General features: G+C 37.3%; 1 protein-coding gene across 1 annotated transcript; it reads left to right on the top strand.

The window, feature by feature from the left end:
* The first annotated feature begins 1,414 nt into the window (after positions 1 to 1,414).
* On the top strand, positions 1,415 to 15,676 carry tmlhe (trimethyllysine hydroxylase, epsilon). Its single transcript, XM_088648993.1, has 8 exons — positions 1,415 to 1,630; positions 2,487 to 2,667; positions 3,642 to 3,818; positions 4,951 to 5,230; positions 8,799 to 8,918; positions 10,851 to 11,087; positions 11,656 to 11,794; positions 12,313 to 15,676. The coding sequence occupies exons 2-8, from the start codon at positions 2,490 to 2,492 to the stop codon at positions 12,442 to 12,444; spliced, it is 1,263 nt and encodes a 420-aa protein (XP_088505119.1). The 5' UTR covers positions 1,415 to 1,630; positions 2,487 to 2,489; the 3' UTR covers positions 12,445 to 15,676.
* The last annotated feature ends 1,095 nt before the right edge of the window (positions 15,677 to 16,771 follow it).

The raw sequence follows: 16,771 nt of genomic DNA, 5'->3' as shown, positions 1-16,771 counted from the left end.
GGGACTCTTTCATTGTGCAAATCCGGCCCCATCATCCACTTGCACAGATTGATAAAGGACAATCAACTGATTTAGAAAGTTTTTATTTGATGTGAGTTTGATAATTTGTTAGAGTGTGTACTTATTGTGAAATGTTTTTTGTGAAATAAACTTTATTTTGATAAAAAAACAATACTGATTAACATTTGTCAGCAGTAAGGTTCATCAACACTACTGTGAAGACATGGAGTCATAGCAGTGTGTGTGGCCACTATTCAAAGCAATTCACATTGTACATCTGTGATATTTGTCCCCTTCTCCTCATAGATTCCTGACAAGTGTGTACCTGTTCACTCGTCTCTGAAACCTAGATGCCAAACATCATTCTACCTGATTCCAGAAATGTTCATCGGGGTTGTCAGTAGTGTTGAGCCCACAGGAAGAGCAGCAAGTGTGTGACTAATGTAGTGTAACCATCAGTCACTAAAAGTAGAGTTCTGTAGTGAAGACATTCCTGTCCAGATCAACACACTTGGACCTCCCCATCAATTGGCCTGTTGTTCTTAATTATTACTGTATCATTCTGATTCACACTCATTGTTTTGTGGTAGAGAGGATTTTGCACCACTGCTGGTGAGTCTACCTAAGGTGTTGCTCCAATAATGACACAAACGCTTTGTTCTCTTGATAGGTGGGGCATAGCAGTTCCTTTCTGTGTGTTTTTATTTTTCCTGAGTTATACCAAGCTTGAGATTTGTAAGAGTAAATCATCTCATTGCCTGTGCCCACTCAGATTTCTCACTAATGAGGTGATTTAGTGGTTATACCAAAGTTAAAGTAATTAACAAGGTCACTTATGAATGATAAAACAAATTCACATTAGCCCCCACAGGCAAGAGTTATAGTCGAGCAATTGGCCAGGCCATGTTAGTTGTGTCTCCCTTGTTTTGGTGTATCAGAAACAAGGGAGACAAGGGAATACCCAACACTTAGGAACTTTTTCAGATTTCCAGTGCAATGTTCTGTTGGCCAGATTCCCAGTGGCACCCTCCCCAGTTTATGAGGCCTCCTTTGGTATGTACTTCATCATAAAAAATCATTTAGTTGAAAAAAGTCATTTGAAATGTCAGGTCAGGTAGTGTCTTAACTGTTCTATAGTACTTGAGTGTGTTTAAAGGCCCCAGAGAGTTGGGATTATGTGTATTTTTAATTTCGTACTTAACACAACACGTAAAGGATTATATCGTCCAAGTAAACATTTACATGTATTTAACTTCAATATTTTAAAAACCGCGCTCTTTTAGTTTTACTCCATGAAAACAAGATGCTGTGCGTCATATTAAGAATTCAGAAGTTTCCCCCGTTGCACCACTTCCCCCGCGAATGGAGCTTTTATGCTCTGCCTCGCAAACTACGTATACCGTTGCCTGTCAGCACCCTATGCTCAGACAGCTCTGCTGAGCGCTTGCGTGTCACTGGCTCTCTGTGCGGCGCACATTACAGCAATGGCGGGGAAGAGTTCCGTTAATGATTAAGCCCATATATCCTATATTAAATGTGTTCATTGCATTGAATTCGAGCAGAACTGAATTGAAGTCCACCTAAGTGTGCCGACAGTGCCAGGACAGCAAGCTGAAGACTTCTTCACTGAGTAAGTATGCATTTTTGTTAGGCTCGGACAAAGATTTTAATATACTGTAGCAAATGCGTTTGTCTCTCTTCTAAATGTGCACTATAATGTTGCAGTTTACATTTTATACACGTTTCAGTTCAGCGCTAACCTACATGTCTCTGGGTTGTGCATTAGGTTTGTTCTTTTTTGCTTTGCGTCCCTTGCTAGTTTTGCAATTTGTTATTAAGATATACTGTACAGTATTGTGCTTCCGTCTAGTAAAGTCTCATTATCAGTGTGAGCAGCTGGTTTGACGATTATATTTTTTTGTTTTTCACCTAAAGGTCTTAGTATAGGAGTTTGCGAAGCTATCCTTCCAGTGTTTACGTTTTCTTAAAACAAAAGCATCTCCCTGACAAAACTGAACATTGTCATGTAATTATTATTTGTAGTTTTTTTAAAATATATTGTTCTGCTTTGTAAAGTAACCAGTTATACGAATTATATAGCGTATATACGAGTTATACAGGGATGCATTTCATACGCAGTTTGGCTTCCTGTATAGTTATGTCAGACTCCATTAATTATTTTTTGTTGTTTAAAGGGTCAGTTGGAGTTAGTCTTTTTCCTTCTATTATCAAACCTTTTACTAAGGAAATACTTTGAAATATTGGTTGGTGCGTTGAAAGTGGTGAGGATATGGTAAGTACAGTGAACTGAATTTCATCCCTTGGCACTGAAGTGCTAATTATACAGTACGTTACAGTTAACCGTTGTGTACCTAAACTGATTAAGTATATTGGTCTTATAGAAAGAGGAGGGTGCTGTGTAACTTGTCATAGAGATTGTAGTGGTGTGTCAATCAGAAGAATACGTTGTTTTTTCTTCCATTTAGATCATGGCTTTACCACGTGCGATTGTTTGGCTGGGGGGTTGCATGAAACCTTTGGCAAGACGTCCTGCCCAGTCTTTAGCCCCTTGGTATTCCGCGCGTGGAATGACTGCTGCCAAACGCTGTCAGCACACAGCACCACAATCCACAAGCTGTGCCTGGCAACTGCGAGATGACTGCTTTGGTATGTTATAGATGGGGGGAAGCTTTGATTTTAAGCAAAAACGGAAGGCTGTTGAAAACTAAAAGACGGCAGAAAAGCTAACAGAAAGGTTGAATTGGCAAATTCAGAACAATTCTTTGTAGGAATAGTTTTATCACATAATTAGTGACATTATGGGTTATGTTTGAAGTCTCCCCTTTGTTTAAAGTTGAAAATGAAATGTTAATCACACTGTTTTTAATTATAATTAATGTAATTATACATGTAAGATCTTGGTATATTTCTTCTTTGACTCAAACGTATTAAACAGTTCAGTAAGAATGGTAATTGAAAATGAATCCTATAGTAACATGACTCTAAAATTGTCATAAAATGTTTTCACGACCACCAAACAGACTACTAAATAATGCTAGTAATTGCTGCTTATACATTTAAGCTACTTAGTAAATAATTTGTTTTCCTGAAGCTTTGCAAAATAAATGGGAAATTCCATTATAATGAAGGGCATCTGCAGTAAATTAAATCTGGCACATGAGAAAAAGATATTGCTTTTCTTTCCAGATTAATTCTCTAAGGGTGTATACAGTGTGCTCAGTCATACATCCTGTTTTTTTGTCATTCTTGTTATGCCACTTAACTAATGGTGTAAGAACATAAAAAGGTTACAAACAAGAGGAGGCCATTTAACCCATTTAGTCAACTTGGTAGTTAGTAGTTAATTGATCCAATAATCTCATCCAGCCATGAAAGAATCGGGGGTGAAGGCCTCAGCAACAACACTGGGTAGCTCATTCTACAACCCTTTGGATAAAGGATACCTCCTATTCTCTATTTTAAATGCATTTCAACATAGTTGGCACTTGAAACCTTATCCTTGCAATTACTTATTCTGAGATTTCTGTTTAGATCCCAGAAAATGGTACGTAAAAAGTACTTTGCATATGTTTTGGTCTTTGGGAGATTAATCAGATGCTGTTTGATTTATGGTTGTCCAGAGCTCCGGTATGGTGGGTTAGTGATGCACTTCGATTACGTGTGGCTTCGTGATCACTGTCGCTCAGCTTCCTGCTACAATGCAAAAACCAATCAGCGAAACCTGGACACCGCCATTGTGGAACTGGCTATCCGCCCCTCAAAAACAAGAGTGGATGAAGAATCCCTCTTCCTGACTTGTGAGTTTTACAGCTATACCTTCATGTTCTTGTAACAATATACTGTGTAAAACTGCAGTTTCATAGATTTCTTTTATGTTCCTAATGCATATGTGTACATCTGGCAAATAAGTGCTCCCTGAACTGGTATATTTTTTGTTCACATGTTAATGATTATGTTCAAGTTTCTTGTGGATGTGCGAAACAAGTGGTGAATTATGACCCTTGCACTGTCATTACTTCTTGTTTTTTCCAGGCTTTCTGAACAAAGTTGAATCTGCAATGTAGCTGTAAAACGAGATCAAAACGTTACTGTAGAAATGGGTTAACCTAATGAAAGAGCCAGGTTGATTTGTTATCAGTGGCAATGTAAGGGCAACATTCGTGTCATGCTGTATATATATTAAGAAATGGTGTAATTAAGTGCTGCTTGTGCATAATTAAAATATAGGTGTTAAAATTGTAATCACTTAATCCTTTTGTGAATTCAATAATAAGTGAGCAACAGCACATCACACCATCTAAGCATGTTGCTCTTCTTCAGTGCACTGTTTTGTGTTCCAATTTCCATTACTAGGCCTGTTGTCTTTCAGTTTTGTTTTCCCAGTTCCAAGTCGTTCTCTTACTGTTATGCTTGCCCTCTTACAGTATATAGTTAATTAGTAAAGTCAGTTAACTGTCAGGGGGCAGATTGCTATCTGCGAAGAGATAAACCATGCCGCTGCTCACAAAGCTTTTAGTCTTGTGAAAGAGATGAACTGCTGATGATGCATCCATGTGTTCAGATGACTATGGAAAATTGCACAAAATTCCATGGAGAGCTGGTTTCAATGTAACTGCCCTGGTTATGAGCACCTAAGGACGTTTTAGTTCTTTGCAATCCTTTTGCATTTTCGGTAATAAAAAATATATAAATTTATCCTTTCAGACCAAACGATCAGCTGTGCTTTTAAGTATGGTTATATCAGTTATATCTGTACCAATGACAAGTACAATATCTTATGGTTGTCAGTTCTCCTTATTACTTGAAATACGGGATTTAAATTGTGTTTTTTAAGTGTAAGAGATTCACTGGTCACTTTTCCTTCATTCTGGTGAGGTCTAAATGTAACTGATTCACAGATATTCAGGGTGTCTTTGGGTATTGTTGTAGGGCCTGATGGTCATGTGACCCGATTCAGCCTGGCCTGGCTGGCTGAGAACAGCTATGAAGGGCAGAAGCAGAATGCAGTCCAGCCACGCATACTGTGGAACGCCGAGATTTACACCAGTGCCAAAGTGCCTTCAGTCAGCTGTGAGAACTTCATGAACTCTGATCAAGAGCTGAAAAAATTTCTGAAAGACTTCTTGCTTTATGGCATCGCTTTCGTGGAAGACGTGCCTGCAACTCTGGAAGCCACAGAGACAGTTGCTCAGCGAGTCAGTCTCATCAGGTAAAGAGTGAACAGTGTGTGTGAACACGTGACGATGCATGGCTTCAGAAGAGTCCAGCCAATGCTCTTGAGTGAGACCTCAGGGAGTGGTGATGTTTTCCAGACTAATGTTGTAGTACTTTAACAGTTAAATTAGCACCGCAGCCTCAGTCTAAGAAAAGTTATGCAAATGTGTATTTGCTTTGGTCAAAACTGGAATATATGTCTAGTTCAAAAAGATCTTAATTTTCAACTGCATTTTCACTCATCAGATGTCTTAATTTATAGGTGACGCATACTTTATGCATTTTTGTTTGTCAATTAAAAGTATTGAACATTTTTACATTATTATTTTTAAACAGGTAATTTTTTTCATATATAGAAGAAATAGTATAGTGAAATTACCCTGTACTGTTACTCAAAGAAACCCACATGTCACTTTGCAACATGAAGATGTTTGCCTGTACCTTTATGTTAATATAAAGGTGTGGATTCCCCTTTAGATCTTTTGGTTTCCTGGCAGCATGTGCGTATAATAAAGCTTTATTTAATTAAAACTCAGTTAAAAGCAAGGGATAATTTGTTCTAGTAACACAAATGGCACAAGTCTTTGTTAGAGAAAATGTGTTGATTTTTGATAGTGCCCGACCCTTGAATAGAGAAGAGGATTAGGGGAGAAAGGAACGAGTTTCAGCGCTGTACTAAATCTGTTTATTAAATACACAGCAGGTGGCAACGCTGGAAAATGATGGCTTTATAAATCATGGGGCTTATATCACTTTTGCCAAAGGAAGAAAAGTGTTTGCAGTGTTTGTGCTTTCTGCTTTGGTGATAGTGTTCCTTTGCTTTTAGGGATCCACATGCATAGAGCACTATACAATTCAGACAAGTGTTTTTATTAGTTTTTAAATGCAATGTAACTTTTAGTTTATACACATATTTAGATGCTTATTTTGTATATGGTATGCTGTAGAGTTTATTTTGATTTATTCTGGTGCAAAATGAAATTGCACAACAGATAATTGTTTCAGAAACTAACATTTATGTTATTCTGGCTTTGCCTAGACCACTGGTAATGAGCTCACTATGAAAGGTGGCTATTTTGTGGGGTACCTCACAGTAGGAGATAATTGTTGTGCATGAATATCTTGTTTGTGAAGCCCAAGATGGCTGTTGAGGCCAGTCTAGGTTGGACTGTGTTGTATTATGGGCTTGTGTTCCTAGGTAGAAAGGATAGTCCTGGGTTGTTGACATGACATTATAATTAATAATCACTTAAACTTATATAGTGCTTTTCTGGACACTCCACTTAAAGCACTTTAAAGGTAATGGTAACTCCCCTCCACCACCACCAATGTGCAGCACCCACCTGGATAATGCGACGGCAGTCATAGTGTACACAGTGCTCTCACCACATATCAGCTATCAGTGGTAGGAGGCCATAACTGGCCAATGGAAAATTTGGACAGGGTGTTTTCGAGAAATGACCTGGGATTTTTAATGACCACAGAGAGTCGGTACCTCCATTTTACGTTTCATCCAAGGAACAGCTCCTTTTTACAGTATAGAATCACCCCATACTGGTCCCACTAACACCTCTTCCAGTACCAACCTTAGCTTTCCCAGGAGGTCTCCCATCCTGGGACTGACCAGGCTCACACCTGCTTAGCTTCAGTGGGTTCCCACTTATGAGTTGCAGGGTGATGTAGTTGCTGGCTTTTTTTGACATTTGACATAATGGCTATGACATTATTTCCATGTTTTTTCCTTGTCTATCACGTTGCTTCTGTATGGTTTTAAAGTGCTGAGCTACTTGCATCAGGCTCTTCCTCCATCTAAGCTACAGCTGGACAGTTCCGGGTGTTGATGTTGATGCTGCATTTCTTCATGTTTGTGTTAAAGACATCTTCAGAGAGATTTCTCTGCCTTTCACACAAGTGTAAGTCATTACTTATCTGGGAAAAAAACCCTTGGATAGTCTGGTCTACCAAAGTTAATGCCATTGCCTTGAAACTGGATTGTGAGATGAAATTAACATTGTATTGTTTGTTTTCAGAAGATCTACAGGTACATTGATGTGTGCGTCTTGAGATTTCATCCCTGTGTTGTTCATGTTTCAGCTTTCTGTAGCATAAATTGGGGATCACAGCTAGTTGAAGAGAACGTTGTCTTGGTTTCAGGTTTGAACTTGGTGTTTGAAATTCCAGTTTCTTTAAGCGGATTAATGCTGCACTTCTACATTTGTTTGAATCTCTTTATCAGTGTCAGCTGTCCATAAGAGATTACTTCCATGATGCAGAAAAGGCTTCATTTTTTTCTAGATTCCCTCTCATGAAAATTAATAGAGCAGGAGACTGCTCATTTTGAGCATGTTGATGGAGGACTTTAGTTATTGAGCATCCCGTTTTCTTGTAATAATAATAATAATAATAATAATAATAATAATAATTATTATTATTATTATTATTATTATTATTATTATTATTATTATTATTGTGTGCCTCAGTAAAGATGTTGAAGATTATCTGAAGATCTCCCTCTGAGTAAGAACACTCTACAGTAGCCAATCTTTATCATTGTGCTGCTATTCAGATGTGGTGCACAATTTGAGAAAAAAATAATAATTTGGTAGTTTAGAGGAGTAACCAAAGTGTGGTGTATACACATACTGTAAAATGGGTGTCCCCATCCCATCCAACACACACTCCCTACCAGTATGTAGGACTGTGGTAGTAAACTGAAGTACGCAGTGGAAACCCACACAAACACACAGAGAGAAGATACAGACAACACAGATTAGCACCCCCAGGAATTAAACCCTGGGCTTCAGCACTGTGTGGCACCACCATAGCACTATGCTACTATGCTACCCTAGTTTGTCAGATATCTGAGAGCTGTTGAGCAAGAGCTCTGTGTCTCATTGTCATCAATTCCTGCCAGGATAAGGCATATGTTTGAGGTAAACTTAGATTAAAATTAGAAATAAATTTTGTTTATAATTTTAATAAAATATGTTCAGGTCAATATCTGTATGGGGGAGGGGTGTTGCATACTTTTTGTATTTATGTTACTGTGCTGTGGGATGGACAAAGGTGAGAAACACTACTGTACAGCATCACATGTGTACAGGAGCACCAACAGCTGATATCAAACGATTGAGCTTCCATTTGGTAATTTAGCTCCAAATAAGCTACAGGTAGGATTGTCACACATAGCATTCCAGTAAGGTTTATTGATCAGTGTTGGGGTAGCAATACAACCTTGCTTTGATCCTGTCTTACCTTCAAAGTGGCTTGTGATAGGCTTTTTACATTCTTTAGTGCAAAGAAAAATGTAACACTAATTAGGGACTAAGTATGCATCAAAAATACCTGCACTAACAATCATTTAAAACACAAAAGGAAAACCTGAACCAGGACTGGAAGAAATAAAACAAATGAACAAAATGGTCTGTTTTTAACCCATGTTTGAATATCCTTGTTTTATTAATGGCTTGATATGCCAGATGTTCATTGTTTTAGGAAAGATTTCTATGTTGTACTGTTGTACAAGCCAAGGCCGCTGGTCCTGACACTTTTCATTTTTTTAGAGAGACCATGTACGGTAGAGTGTGGAACTTCACCTCTGATTTTTCCAGAGGGGACACTGCTTATACTAAGCTTGCCTTGGATCGTCACACAGATACTTCTTATTTCCAAGAACCATGTGGGTATGTCCATAACATTTTTTGTTACTTCACAGCTGCAAGTGTACTTTATATGCAAGGAATAGAATCCTCTCTCCAGAAATTTGCATTCTATCCATTTCTGTCTGATAGTTTTCCTAACTATATAAATTAGTTTGCGGAATGTTATTCCATTAAACCTCTATATGGATGTGCTATGTAAGAAATATAACAGAAAAATGTTATATGCTCCAGTATGTACTGTACTCTTTTTTTCATTTCACTAACTGATACAACAGAGCATTGCTGCAAATCAACCCGTTTGCTGCTGTTGTGATTTTTTTCTGTTTTCACTTTTGCCATTCAAATGGCTGTTTGTTACACCATGCCTCTGGAAGAATCGGCATTCCACCTCACATTCCAGCACAGTTCCCAATTAGCCCTTTTCCCCAGCCTATTTAATGCTGCCTCACACTCTTCCCACTGCTCAGTATTAGGGTTTTCCTGGCTAGAGCTACTCCCATTCTCATTGATATTTACTACTTGGTTTTTGGCTTCCTGACCCAGGTAACGTCTCCTGATTTTGGTTTTGGTACTTTTGGTCTTGTTCTGGTTTTGACTCTCGGCTTCCTCACGGTTTACGGCTCCGCTTCTGGTTATTTGTACTTTTGCACCGGCTAGTTTACCTTTGGCTTTCAGACCTCGGATTGTTCTTTCGACTATGCCTTTTGGAGTTTGCCCTGTTTTTCTACATACTGTAGGGCCCTCACTACTAATTCCTTACACTGTTATCCTGTTCATTTGCAGAGACTCATGTTTCCTGTTCTTCTGAGATTGAAAGGGTTTTATTCATCAGAGTAGTTTCTAATGAAGTGCTCTCTGTCTTCATCGGATGTTAATCTCTGCCCTCTAATTAAGTCAAGGACTTAGTTTCTGTTAATTTATCCTTTTCAAACATAACAGCCTGATTATACGTGACATCCTAGAGAGCAAGAAAAAAATTTTTAAAGAGCATTGTTAAATTTGGTTATTTTTAAATTTTAATTCTATGTGGGCGAGCTATAGGGGGCTAAAGGAGAAATTTGTTTCTAGTCAAAAAGGGCATGTAAAGCGTGGCCAAAATAATTGGCTTTTTTCTTTGTACTGGATCTTTCGAAATGCTAGTGGCCTTTACTTTGACTCTTGCTTATTTATTGTTCAGTCTGTGCTTTCTATTCCGTTTCCCACACAGCAAGCCAACTGTGTACTGTGTGTGTCACATTGGAATGCATCACTCCAAAGGATTTTTAAAAGACATTTCGCCCTTTTCCGGTCCAAAGTTTCGAAAATGGAATACACAGATTTTTTTATTTTGTTGTCATAGAAACAAATCTTTTTTTTTCTGGACTGTGCAAAACTGCCAATGCCCTAAATAATAATAATAATAATAATAATAATAATAATAATAATAATAATAATAATAATACTGGCATGAACAACATTGATATGTACCTGCATGACTTGCACAGGGTTGCAGTTCAACCAAATGTGGGGGAGACTAATTTAAAGAAATGTAACCAACTGGGGGGACACAAATGTTAAAATTAAATTAATGTAGTTACGGGGCAGTGAAAATTAAAACAACTTAATAATACTGTATATGTATTTTCTATATCATACCAATATTTACACTTGCCCTGTCAATTTAATAGTATCCTACACCTTTTTTGCTGTTTAGTACTCATACTGAACATATTTACATAGATAAAAAATTCAACCATGTAAAAGTTTACTTTATCAGAATATTAGCTTCAGTATTTGTATTCATGTGTACTTGTGAAATTGTCTTTTTAAAAAAACAATACCTACAGCATAATTAAGTTGATCCAGTATTTAATATTTTTTTAAATGTGGTCTCATGCAGTCATGCTTCATGACTCAAGTAGATATTATGTTCATACAGAAACTTTATACTTACAAAGGTGTTTTTGGTTGTAGGATCCAGGTGTTTCATTGTCTAAGACACGAAGGGACTGGTGGGAGGACTTTGCTTGTGGATGGCTTTCATGCAGCAGATAAGGTTTTTCAGGAGACTCCAGACAACTTTGACCTGCTCACTAAAGTGCCCATCAAACACGAATATATTGAGAACGTGGGAGAGTATCACAACCATATGATTGGAATTGGGCCAGTGCTCAATGTCTACCCATGGAACAATGAGGTCTACATGATAAGGTAAAGATAGTCTCTTGCAGGTTTGGAAGCTGTTGTACAGGACCTTCAATTAGTTAAGAGGACGATTTGCATTTGAAATGCACATTGTCTGTCTTTCCTAAAAGCTTTTCTCTTTCTTGCCAAATATTGTAATCCTTTCTAGATCACATGGGTAGCCTAGTTTTTACATGACCAAAAACGCAGGAAAGGCAAAAAGTATCTTCAGAAATATCATGTTTTGTACAGTGACTGCAGTGTCACGAGTGAATGGACATCTTTGTGTTCCTTAACAGCATGTTAGATTAGGAGGTTAAAAGTGCATTATACACAAATAACTCATTCACTTTGAAGCACATTTAACAGTTGAACAATGCTATTATCAGGAGCCAGTAGTTTTCATAAGTGAAAATTAAAGAAACTCATCAACTTATACAAAGTGCCCACAGTAATGGTATTAATGGGTAGTTTAGTTTCTTTTACCAAAGGAAAGAAAATTGAGTTGAGGGTGGTGTTTTTCTGTGTTCTAGATTTTGGTGTCTGTTTCAAATCATTAAAATAGAAGACTTCATTTGTTTATATTCTCTTACAGGTACAATAACTACGACCGGGCAGTAATCAACACTGTTCCTCATGATGTGGTACAGCGCTGGTATGTAGCACACCGAGCTCTCACCTCAGAGCTGAGAAAGCCTGAAAATGAACTCTGGGTCAAGCTCAAGCCAGGAAAGGTACGGTTTTAGTGTTTGTCTAGTTTATGTGTTGTCGAGTCTTTATGTCAGTGAAGTCCTAGATCTCTTAAGAGGAAGCCTGGGAAGCTTAAAGTTTGTTTGAAAGACCTTCACTGTAATTGATTTGTGGGAGGGGCTGAGCCATCTTCGGATGTTTTACAAAAACCCTAAGTACTGTAGGTCCTTTGAGTGGTTGTTTATTGTTGGGGATTACATTTTTAATTTATGTCCATCAGTTTTGTCTATAAAGCCCATGCTTGCTTCACATATTTTCCCACAAACAGCACATCAGTCTTGTGTATAGTTCTTCACACAAAGAAATAACAAAACCTTCCATTGTTCCAGCTCTTTGTTCTAGATGGCAATGAACTTTATAGGAGTTTATTTTACTTTGTAAATAAAAGATTACAGCTGAATTCTCTTTACAGTTTTATCAAAAACAGATTCCTTGCATAGTTGATACTGGTAGTATTTAAATTCCATTATTATGTCTGGTTATTTTTTCTTCTGTTTTGTAGGTTCTTTTCATTGATAACTGGAGAGTTCTTCACGGTAGAGAATCATTCACAGGCCTGCGTCAACTGTGTGGCTGTTACCTCACCAGGGATGATGTTCTCAATACAGCAAGATCACTGGGACTCAAAGCCTAAGTCCCCCCATCAAAATTTCCAAATGACAGTACCTACGAGCTTTAACAAACCAAAGCACTCCCTTATCTTCACACTCACATCCTAGAGAGCCACGGCTTCTGCTGGCTTTTGTAATGCCAGACTGCTCAGGTTTTTAATTAGTTTAACTGTTGAGTAATTGGATACATATAGTTTTTCTCTCCAGGTCTGCAAATGTTTAAATGCACCGTACAGTACCTGGAACAAATTGCATGTTTTAATCAATCACCTCAAGAAAGAAATACATACAAATGTCTTTCTGCCTGAGAAAATAATACATTTCCATTTAAAACTAAATCTAGAGACATCTCTGCCCTGTGGGGACTGACCTAAGATCCCTGCCCTAATCAAAAACTAGGCTAGACATCTCAGCACTTTAATTGATAAGAAATATCCATCAAAATATCACTTGAAACAACACAGAATTTCAAATTTTGTTTATAAGTCTCATTGTGTAATGATGAAAGCACTTGAATGTCCAGAGGTCAGGTACCTACATGAAGAACTCCTTTATCGCTTGCTTGCAGTAAAATTTTCTAGATTTGGGTAAGTGTATCTGGAAAGCAATATTTAAAAAAGAGAAAAAAAGATATCCCAAGTGTCTACTCTGAGACCAGACTGGTCTTTTTTATTTGATTTCTTTAAAGAACATTTTAATGAATGAGACCTACAGTATATGAAACAGTATTTTATTTTGTTTTTTTAATTGTGCCTTACATTGTATTAAAATATTGTGAACCGTCATGTAAAACATGCTAGACACTTGTTAAAAATCTGTCCAATACAGCATTTTAAGATTCATGATTACTGGAAAGAAGTGAATGAAGAAATACTTTGTTCCTTTTTTGAAAATATTTTTCCTCTGTGATATGAAAGCTGTCTTCATCAGGCAGAGTAATCTGGAATAAAGTATTTCTGAGAATTTTTAAAACACTAAAAAAAAGCCAATGCTGTTTTGACCTTTTTGCATTACAAAATCACAGATTTTCCTCCTACGTACGTCACCGGGTCATGATTTCATGTATTTCTTAAGTGTATGCTTCATATTCTAGATAAATCACAAACAGAATGCCTTAAAAATTCTAACATTTCTTCCAGAATCCATGAATTCAGATTGCACTGTGGTAGCCATTGCAGTCTAGCAGGTGAAAGCTTGTTCTCTTTCAAAGATTGAAAACAGTCATCACCAATGGGGATGTGCCATGTCACTGAAATTTGCTGGTCTAGTGTGCTGTATCAATCCAGAATGTCCATGCAACATCACTCTGACCTGTCCGTTTTTCCTCTACAATCTCAGTGAAATTGTTTAATCTGGGCCACTTTTAAACTCATCACTATCCTGGCAACTTGCTTCCTGAATTTTTGGATTACTTTGTCATGGTTTGGATTCTGCAGATTACTGTTTACTTCTGGAGCACTGCTGCCTTATTAATATTGGATTCTGTTTTTGTTTTTTGAACTCATACGCCTTCTGTGTGAAGTCGGCATGCTTTCCCCATGTCGATATGGGTTCTACTTTCCTCCTACCTCTCTGAGACATGCCGGCAAATATAATTGGTATTTCTAAATTGTCCTTGTTTGCAAGTGACCCTGTGAAAGGCGGATGTCCTGTCCAAGGTGTAGTCCTCCCTTGTGCCTTGTGCTTCCAGATTAGACTTTGGGTAGGTGAGAATGAGCAGCTGTCTGGTAATTGGAGTTGGATTTGCTGGACTAAGAACAAGAGCACGATTCTTTCCATTCTCCAGGTTGATAATTACCTATTTTCTGATACTCTTCCTCTCTGTGATTTTCTTTCTTTTGTTCTCGTATTTGCTTTCCTTTTCTCTATAACAGGCTTTCTACGTCAGACTTGAGCATCTTCACCCAAGAGCTTTTTCTTGTAAATATGAGCTGGATGCTGCGTTGTAGCTGTTTTAAGTACTCTACTCTTCTTCCACTCAACTATTGTGTTGAATCTGTCAAGTTGACCCTTGATGACTCCTCTTGACTCTAGACCTAGATGGTTTTGTGACTACTGCATGCACCCCTTGACTCAAGAAGTGCTATTCTTCAGACCCTGCTTACTGACACTCCCTTTGCACTAACCTTAACCCTGCTGTCTTTTTCACCTGAATAGCACTGACTGTCTTTGACAGTGCCAAGAATTATTTTCAACTAAGGACTAATGGGAGTATCTTGTCCAAGCTCCCTTCTTCCAAACTTGTCTTTGGTTTGGCATTAATTCAATCACGTGATGCACACGTTGTTTATGCATCCATTGTCTAGTGATTTTGTTAAAGAAATAAGCAAAACAACAAGACATGAGGAGGGGAAGAATCTATGAAGCTCCTTAATGCTTTCAGGTTATTGTTTTTGCCCTCTGTGAAATTTCATCTCAATTGACATTGAAGCCCTTGTATTTATGTTGGTTTTTTTTAGCTGTTTGCTCACTACAGTGTGCTCCTGAGTCACAATGCACCAGTTTACAGTGCTTTCAGGATGACACCTAACCTGCCTCCTGAGTCTGTTTTTTTCATAAATTTGTGTTGTATGATACGGGTTCCTGCCAACTTAGGTATGACCAACGCCTATGCTTCCTGTCCCCAAGAGACATACAGGAACGATTTCACCAGAGCACAAGCCATTTCTGGGGTTCTCCTTGATAGAACATTCCTGGATGAGAACTGCATGACTTTTATGTGGGTTTCTCCATCTACGTTACCATGTTTTATAATCTCAATACCATAGATGCTTTGACCTCTATGAACCCCTCTGTCCCTACTTCTGTTTGTCCCTGACATTAACTATTTAACTATTACACTTATATCCTTGGCTGACGTCCTTTCTTGAAAAGGAATGATTTTTTTTTTTACATCCCATATTCTCGAGATCACACTCTGCTGGCCTCTGTTTCCTTCTAAAAATGAAATTGCAACATCCTGGTTTCTGGAGAAAGAAGGACGACAAAGAGTGACTTGCTCCAGTACAATTGAAGTTATTTTGGCATATTGTCTCAGCAAAACTCGGTGAAATGGCACTTTCAGGTCTGTGAAGAATCAAGGAATCTTGCGTTTTTCTGTATATACAGTATTACATTTTAATCATCTGAAACACAATCTCAGTTGCTTTTAAGAGCTATTGGAATAACTCGTTTAAAGGTTGTATTCTGTCTCTTATTTCTTATCAACTGTGTTAAAGCTCAAATTTTAAAATAAAAAGCCACATTATACATTTACGAATTTTCCACTTTTTTTTACTTTTCTCAAGATGGATCGTCTTTTACGTTGAAATGGTATATATCAGACAGTTTTAATGGGGAAAGTTAATTTGCATGATTATACTGAATTTAAAATTGATAACTGTTGATATTAAAGTCCAGAGAATAGAACCTTATTAAAGCCTTTTCTTATATTAAATTTTTCATCCAAGTGTCTTTCACCATGCTTTTTTAGTTGCATCTTCTAAGATGACCTTTTACAGATATAACTATATAGCACATAGCATTCTGTGCAACAAAATTCTCAAAGCCATTCTAAATGAGAGGGTATAACACATTGAAATACAGTACCACTGGCCTTTAAAATTATTCTGTAAAGTAATTGTTTGTTTCATATCCAGCCAGTGTAAACGGTCTATTCCAATTCTTTTTATAGTTCAATAGCAAGATGTATTGTTAGTAAAATTGCTAATTTTGTTTTATATGCCTGGACTTGGGAAGCTATTGAGTAGAGTAAATTCTGATTACCACATCTTTCATTAAAGAAAATAGTGTTTTACATATAAGAACCTCTAGCTGATTAGCAGTACCATACATCCAGTTGCCAGTCTGAAGTGTGAGAAATGGGGAACATTATTAACCATAAATTTAAGAGGCTATTTGAATCCAGTGATCACTAGGTCAAAAAAAAATATTAGTATTTCATTGTTTTCGAATTATTAATAAGAAATATTGATTTAGAAAATCCCTGTATCAGTGGATACCTTGTCTTGTTGTTTATTTAAAATGATGTTTTCTCATCAGTGCTTTTATAACAATAATGATGACTAGATAGGGCTCTCTCCTGTTTTTTTAGTTGGTCTTCTGGGACTTTATAGAGTCTAGTATGTTTCAAAAATTGAAAAGTTAAGTCACAAAGCTATTGCAATGGCAAGGCCTTTACAACTGATTTTAAAAAGGCCACTGAACATGACAGCTGTTTCTTATGTGGTCTTTGTTATTTGATTTTGGTTTCATAGGTATATGTATATAAAATGCTTTCAATGTGCATGTTTGTAATAAGAAAAAATGGTGACAATACTAATACACAACGATATACCAAGATTAGAAGAT

Source organism: Lepisosteus platostomus, chromosome 10, assembly GCF_059453375.1.
Source record: "Lepisosteus platostomus isolate fLepPlt1 chromosome 10, fLepPlt1.hap1, whole genome shotgun sequence".
Lineage (NCBI taxonomy): Eukaryota > Metazoa > Chordata > Actinopteri > Semionotiformes > Lepisosteidae > Lepisosteus > Lepisosteus platostomus.
The sequence above is the reverse complement of the archived record's forward strand: the minus strand, read 5'-3'. Positions and strand labels throughout refer to the sequence as shown.